The 7,500-nt window shown below is 43.7% G+C and overlaps 1 protein-coding gene across 1 annotated transcript in view; it reads left to right on the top strand.

Annotated features, from left to right (window-relative positions):
• The window catches only part of uimc1 (ubiquitin interaction motif containing 1), an 18,938-nt gene extending 14,473 nt beyond the window's left edge, over nucleotides 1-4,465 (top strand). Inside the window, exons 16-18 of the mRNA XM_080549434.1 lie at nucleotides 3,340-3,388; nucleotides 3,631-3,685; nucleotides 4,172-4,465. Coding sequence (XP_080405560.1) covers nucleotides 3,340-3,388; nucleotides 3,631-3,685; nucleotides 4,172-4,370 — 303 coding nt within the window. The 3' untranslated portion in view covers nucleotides 4,371-4,465. The remainder of the gene's footprint in view (nucleotides 1-3,339; nucleotides 3,389-3,630; nucleotides 3,686-4,171) is intronic.
• The last annotated feature ends 3,035 nt before the right edge of the window (nucleotides 4,466-7,500 follow it).

The raw sequence follows: 7,500 nt of genomic DNA, 5'->3' as shown, positions 1-7,500 counted from the left end.
TTTAGATTGGGTAAGCATAAGATATAGAAATACACGTAATTACACATACACGCTATCAGTGAACGCAGTTTCAAGGAAATGCAATTTTGATGCCCTAGAACCCGCTAATAAACTGTAGTGTCACTTTGTGATCAGATTACCAAAAACAAAAAAAACAGTTGCCAGTTTCGACTATATCAGGGGTGCTCATTGTTCAAAGATCTTTTCAAGTAGCCAACCTACTAAGTCCAGTTTCAACATCGCACACGCACACACGCACAACACAGACACACACCGTTTCCATCCTCCATAGTAAACACAACACACTTTCTTTTCACACTTTGTCACACAGGCACTTGACATCACATCACAGACCCTCCCTCTCAAAGTACTCAAACCATATAAACAAGCACAGATCGCCACCAGCCTCGCGAATCATATACATCATATAAACCGCTCATACCAGGCTTGCTGTAGCCGCTGGCGACTCTCCCTTTCTGGGTCAGTGTGAACATCGGTGAGCGAGCGGCCGGGCGGCCTTTAGCCAGTAGTTGTGTTTTTCCAGTCCAGTCCAGTCTACGAAATCCCTTTAGGTCGCTGACAGTAATGTCCATATTCACAAAATCAAGCAAGTTATCCTTATTGATTATTATTATTTAGATCGTTTGAGCTAGCTGGCATAAGCTATTCTGCCGGGCGAGAGGTGAAATGTTAAGTGAACTTGAAAGTGATAAGAGCCAATCAGTAGCTCTTATCGGAATGAAAGACCTACTCTGATTGGCTGTAAGCATGCTTACCCTGGTCACATTAAACAGCGGGTTGAGGCATCGGAAAAAAATAAAAAAGACATTTTCACGCATTCGAATGTACGCGAGGGAAAGCAGAGAGCGGAGTGCTTATATGCAAAGCAGAGTAGGGAGTGCTTTACTCCTACAGGTGGCGCTAAAAATGCAACGTCAAAATGAATGACTCCTGCTGCCCTGGGACCTAAAATACGACTCTTTTAATGAAAACAAACAAACGGTTACATGCACTTTTATTTTAATATTTTCCTTTTTTCTTTTTTCGTTGGGTAAGCACTGCTTACCCTGCTTATATGGACGGCACGTCCCTGCTACCCGTATGGGATACGTCATACAGCGCGTCGGATTCAACGTCAATGAACGTCAACGTCAATGAACGTCAATGTCAATGAACGTCAATGTCAATGAACGTCAATGTCAATGAACGTCAATGTCAATGAACGCACACGCACAACAACAACATCGCACGTGAAACGCCCACGTTTCGGTAGCTAGCAACATTCATGGTGGATAAATGACTTCAGCAGAGCCAGAAGCAACGATTTAGTCCCGAAGAAAAACAGCACTTCTGTTGTAAGTATTTCGGGTTTAGGACGACAGATGTGCAACAAAAGCAGGTTTTGGGCACGACCTGTCGTGGAACAGTCGCTACATCCAGACGCAACGCCACAAACCTGTATCAGCACTTGAAAAAGTACCACGGGCAGCTCTATGACGGAGAGTTAAGTGAAAGTCCCGTTAAGCAAACTAGAGTTTTAGAGTCGTTTGCGGCTGTTACCCCGTATGAAAAGGGCTCACGAAGGCACCGTGAAATAACCAATTCCATCACGCATTACCTCGCTAAAGACATGGTGTCTATTAACACTGTGAGCAACGAAGAGTTTAAAAAACTAATCCAAACGCTGGATAAAAGATAATGTGATTCCATCCCGCACGTACGGAGCTGAAACATGTGGAGTACTATGCAACAACAACCGATCTGCGGTCGAGCCGTGCACTTACATAGGCCTACATTACGACGAGTTGAAGAGCTTTATCTATTTCAATGTTTACAGAAAGGACCTATTCTTTTTTACTGGACATTTTTATTATCACTTTATTTAACTTGATTGCAGTATGTGCAATATTTAGATGCTGCTCCTGAGCCATAATTAAATAACCTTGTTTGTAGAAAGGTCCTATTTTATTTTCATATTGGAATTGTTAAAAAAAAATTGACACTTGAGAGAAACAAAATGGCAGCTGTTTAAAAAAACCATACATAAATATGTTGTTCCAACTCATATCTTTTAAGTTCTCATCCTTGCATTAGAACAGTTTGATGGCATAAGAGCAGTTAACAGTTTGATGGTATCATGTGGTAATGCTCTCTGAAATTAGCCCATGATAGAAGGTGATAGACAGATTCATCCAATCACCTGCCAAGTATTTTTTGAAAGTACCTGCCCTTTTCCAAACAGCTTCCAATTAAGCTTTCCTAGATGGTTGTGTGAAACAAACCACCTGAGTCAGGTTAGTAATGCTCCATCACATGTTTTAATCTGAAGCTTGATTTTAAAGCAACCCAACTTTAAAGCAACCCAATGTAAGTTTAGTTCTTTCACTCGTAGCTCGGGCTGTGGGGGTGCTAGAGGAGGGAGCCTCTAAGTCCCCTGAAGACGTACAAACAAACTGCACGTTGATACGACCTAGCCGGAGATATGGCCACACTTTACAAAAACTTCCTTTTTTTTTTTTTTTTTTTTTTTGCTATTTAAAAAAATTATAATCGCAAATTAAATCGCAATCGCAATATCTGTCCAAATAATCGCAATTCGATTTTTTTTTCCCAAATCGTTTGTTTGAGAGAGACGCGTGTTCCATTTAAAGGTGTGGTGACCTGAAAGTGGGAGTGGTTAACGATAGCCTTCCTGTGGCTGATGGCAGTTTCAGAGGCGTCGCTGAGGCCCCATAGTCATTGTGCCCATAGGGTGACCAGACAGACAGATAGGGTGACCAGACAGACAGGTGTAGGAGTGACGGCAATAACAGGACAGACGTAGTTGTTTTGCCGGTAGAGAAAAAAACATTCGCTTTATTTTCACACTCTGCATTCGTACACTCTACTTCGTCCCACTTATATTACGTCATCACCCGCTAAGAAGCACGGGTGATGTAGCACCCACAAACAACAGTGTTTAAACATAGCTGGAACGCTGTGAATCATGAATGTCTTGTCTCGCTAGCGAGTGGTCACTACACAGGTTTGATTAAGATAAGATTCAACTTCAGTGTCATTGAACAGATCATGAGTACTGAGACAACCAAATGCAGTTCTGCACACGTTATTTGATGTGTACAGTTCCCCGTCACTCCTCTCATAGTCGTCCTCCTCTGTCTGTCTGTCTCTGTCTGTCTGTCTCTGTCTGTCTCTGTCTGTCTGTCTCTGTCTGTCTGTCTCTGTCTGTCTGTCTCTGTCTGTCTGTCTCTGTCTGTCTCTGTCTCTGTCTGTCTCTGTCTGTCTGTCTCTGTCTGTCTCTGTCTGTCTGTCTGTCTCTGTCTCTGTCTGTCCTCACAGAGTGGAGCCTTCCTGGCAGCGCTGGACCAGACTGAGGCCAGGAAATCAGGTACAGCCCCCCTCTGTCCCTCCCTCATTGGGTGCGTTCGTAAATACGCTCTGGAAATCTGCTCTGAGCGCTCAGAGCGTATTTACGAACGCACCCATTGCCACAGCGCCTCGTCACTGCTTGTTTGAACGGGAGAGAGCTAATTAAAGCTAATCAACACTAAACACCGGGGCTTCTGGGATAGGTTTTTTTACTGCTGCGTCTGGTCCTGTCTTCTGATTGGTTGTTTGGTCTCTTCCTAGGGACTGCTGAGGCTGCCGGACCATGTGACACTACTACCTCCAGGAACTCACAAAGGTGAGCAGAACAACTAGAGTGGGGGGAGGCTGGTGGAGGTAGAACATCGGAGGACGGGGCTCATTGTGATGTCATAGAACGGAATGAGGAACGGTATCAAACACGCTTGCTTGATGCACTGGGTGGGAGGAGTTTGCACTTTTCCCCCTTTGGTTCCATTGTGTTATAAGCAGGGTTCCCACGGGTCCTTGAAATCCTTGAAAAGTTTGTGAATTTGAGAAAGGGGTCATTGAAAGTGCTTGAATTCCCCCCTCTCTCTCTCTAAAACAAAAAATATATATATTAAAAAATGTTTTACTTAGCTCGTCAACTAGTTCTGTCTCAAACTATGCCTTGTTGGGTCCTTGAATTTGAGGGAATTGAGTCTTGAAAGTCCTTGAAAGGTGCTTGAAAGGTGCTTGAATTTATTTGATGGTGTGGGAACCCTGTATAACCTCGAATAAGATAACGTGATTGGTTGATGGATTGCGTGAACGTGTCTCGCAGTGGCTACACGGACCATGTGGACGCAGAGGAGTCGGAAGGAAGCGGATACTGCTCGGCCCAGGATTTCAGAGTGAGCACCTCCCCTATCCGATCCTTCACCCCCATCTCAGAAGCCACTGACTGCCTCGTCGACTTCAAACGCCAGTACTCTGCCAAGCCCAGCCAGAGGGCGGGCAGGAAAAGGAGGTTCAAGCGCTAGCTCAATATAACTCACTGGCAGTTGCTTCTTGCTCTTCTTTTTTTTTACCACTGCGTATCAGTTCTTTTTATTGTTTGTAACACACGTTTGAATGATGCAATGTTTGAATTAAATGACATGTTAAATAATTAAATGATGGTGAGATATTGATACTGTTTTTGTCTGTTTCTTTCTTGGAGAGACTAGAATTGAGAATAATTGTTAGTTATTATTATTATTATTATTATTGTTATTATTATTATTATTATTATTGTTATTATTATTATTATTATTATTATCATTATTATTATTATTATTATTATTACTAATAATAATAGTAATAGTAATAACAGAATTATCAGATGATTAAATAATATACATAATGACTACATTCTTGCACACAAATCTAAAGTCGCATACCAGTCTCCATTTGTCCAGTGGAGGCTGGTGGAGGTAGAAATCGAAGGACAAGTTCATTGCACATGTGTCTGATACCATTCCACATTCCATTCCATGCTTTACAATGAGCCCCGTCCTCTGATTTCTGCCTCCACCAGCCTCCCCTGGTCCACTTCTTCATAAACAGGCTTTAAAACCAGATTTTCAGTTTAGCCTGTGACGGTTTATCTCATAATCTGCCACCAGATGGCGCTCAAATTAAGTGTGTTTATATTGCGAAAGTCACACTGAAACGCTAATGGGTTTGGGGGGAGAAGATAAACATTTATTTTGTCGATGTACTGTATCTATGGCCAACACACTGTGTACACACTTTAATGTTGATAACATACAATACAACACAATAACTTTATTTCCCCTGCGAGGCAGCTTCCTGTATGAAATGGTAGACAACAAACCATGCCAGCACCACCATGCACATGAATGCATTGAACACATTCAAACAACATAGCTTTTTTAATAGACTACTATCTTTTCACTTTGACAGCTCCATAGACATATAAGTCATATTTATTGTGAGTTATTGCACCCTGAAGGGCTATTCATGTGGCTTGTTTTAAAGGAAGTAGACTTAAGATAGTGGTAAGCCTGTACACAGGGTTGTGGACAGCAGTGGAGGCTGGTGGGGGTAGAAATATGTGTGTGATATGCATCACAATGAGCCCATCATCCTCCAATGTCTGCCTCCACCAGCCTCCCCTGACGCCTCTAACCGACAGTTGAAGTTTCTCAAACACACTCTGAAGTGATCACATCAGTCATCTTGATCACGGCTTCCTCTTCCTGCTAAGCTTCAACTTTTCTTGTGCTTGTGTCTAGATGTAGAGAGTAGATATGTGTAGATATACAGCATTATGTAGCCTCTTGTGAAAGTCTGAGTTTGGTACACACTTCTAATCAGAGACTCTGTATCTCGTGGCATTGTAGGCTAGATGTTGTGTACAGTTGTGTCAGTCAACTGTTTGTATTTGCTAGGCCCTTATATCAAGTTTGTACAGCTTTTTATATTCAAAACATGACGTGTGGTATTGTTGATGATATGAATGTTATTAGTCTATAAAGACATAGGCGAGTGGTGTCCTAGTGGATAGTGAGTTGGGAGTGGTGGTGGCCTAGTGGATAGTGAGTTGGAAGTGGTGGTGGCCTAGTGGATAGTGAGTTGGAGTGGTGGTGGCCTAGTGGATAGTGAGTTGGAGTGGTGGTGGCCTAGTGGATAGTGAGTTGGGAGTGGTGGTGGCCTAGTGGATAGTGAGTTGGGAGTGGTGGTGGCCTAGTGGATAGTGAGTTGGAGTGGTGGTGGCCTAGTGGATAGTGAGTTGGAGTGGTGGTGTCCTAGTGGATAGTGAGTTGGAGTGGTGGTGGCCTAGTGGATAGTGAGTTGGGAGTGGTGGTGGCCTAGTGGATAGTGAGTTGGGAGTGGTGGTGGCCTAGTGGATAGTGAGTTGGAGTGGTGGTGGCCTAGTGGATAGTGAGTTGGAGTGGTGGCCTAGTGGATAGTGAGTTGGAGTGGTGGTGGCCTAGTGGATAGTGAGTTGGGAGTGGTGGTGGCCTAGTGGATAGTGAGTTGGAGTGGTGGCTTAGTGGATAGTGAGTTGGAGTGGTGGTGGCCTAGTGGATAGTGAGTTGGGAGTGGTGGTGGCCTAGTGGATAGTGAGTTGGGAGTGGTGGTGGCCTAGTGGATAGTGAGTTGGAGTGGTGGTGGCCTAGTGGATAGTGAGTTGGAGTGGTGGTGTCCTAGTGGATAGTGAGTTGGAGTGGTGGCCTAGTGGATAGTGAGTTGGAGTGGTGGTGGCCTAGTGGATAGTGAGTTGGAGTGGTGGTGTCCTAGTGGATAGTGAGTTGGAGTGGTGGTGGCCTAGTGGATAGTGAGTTGGAGTGGTGGTGTCCTAGTGGATAGTGAGTTGGAGTGGTGGTGGCCTAGTGGATAGTGAGTTGGGAGTGGTGGTGGCCTAGTGGATAGTGAGTTGGGAGTGGTGGTGGCCTAGTGGATAGTGAGTTGGAGTGGTGATCAGAAGGTCATCAGTTCACAAATCTCACCCAGGAACACCACCACTAGTGTGCCACTTGGCTCTAAATGACTCCAGGGAGACTGTCTCTGTCATTTCAAATTGTAAGCCGCTTTGGATAAAAGGCGCGTCTGCTAAATGGTAAAAATGTAAATTAAGTAAGACTCTAGTTGGGTGCCTTTACAATTAAACACAGTTGTGTGAAGTTAATCAGCTTTCCCAGACGTGTATAGTCTAAGCAAGAGACACTCTCCAACATTCTGGGTGCGAGATTATCATTCATTTGAGGAGCTGCCTGCTAGCTGTCAGAATAACGTTCATAGAATTATCTTTTTGACTGATCAGTTTTATAGTGTGTTCTTCGCAGTGTTCTTCTCCTCACGAATCCACAATGGAAGGATGCCTGTTGTTGCGCAGGGAGGCAAGGTGTTTTTTTGACGCTAAAATAAACCTCATCGCTCATGGGTCATGAATGAATGAATGAATGAATGAATGAATGGTCTTTATTGTCATTGATATAGTACAGGTACCATACAACGAAATTTGGGAGGGGTGGCTCCCCTGGTGCTAGGAAAGAAAAATACTAAAAACAAGAAGGGAAAAGAGCTGGTTTACATAAATAAAGGCTATGTACACTATCCACTATACTATACTATACAAATAAAACACTGTGCTGTACTCTATGC

The sequence above is a fragment of the Nansenia antarctica genome (genome assembly GCF_963989245.1).
Source record: "Nansenia antarctica genome assembly, chromosome: 20".
Taxonomy (NCBI): Eukaryota; Metazoa; Chordata; class Actinopteri; order Argentiniformes; family Microstomatidae; genus Nansenia; species Nansenia antarctica.
The sequence above is the reverse complement of the archived record's forward strand: the minus strand, read 5'-3'. Positions and strand labels throughout refer to the sequence as shown.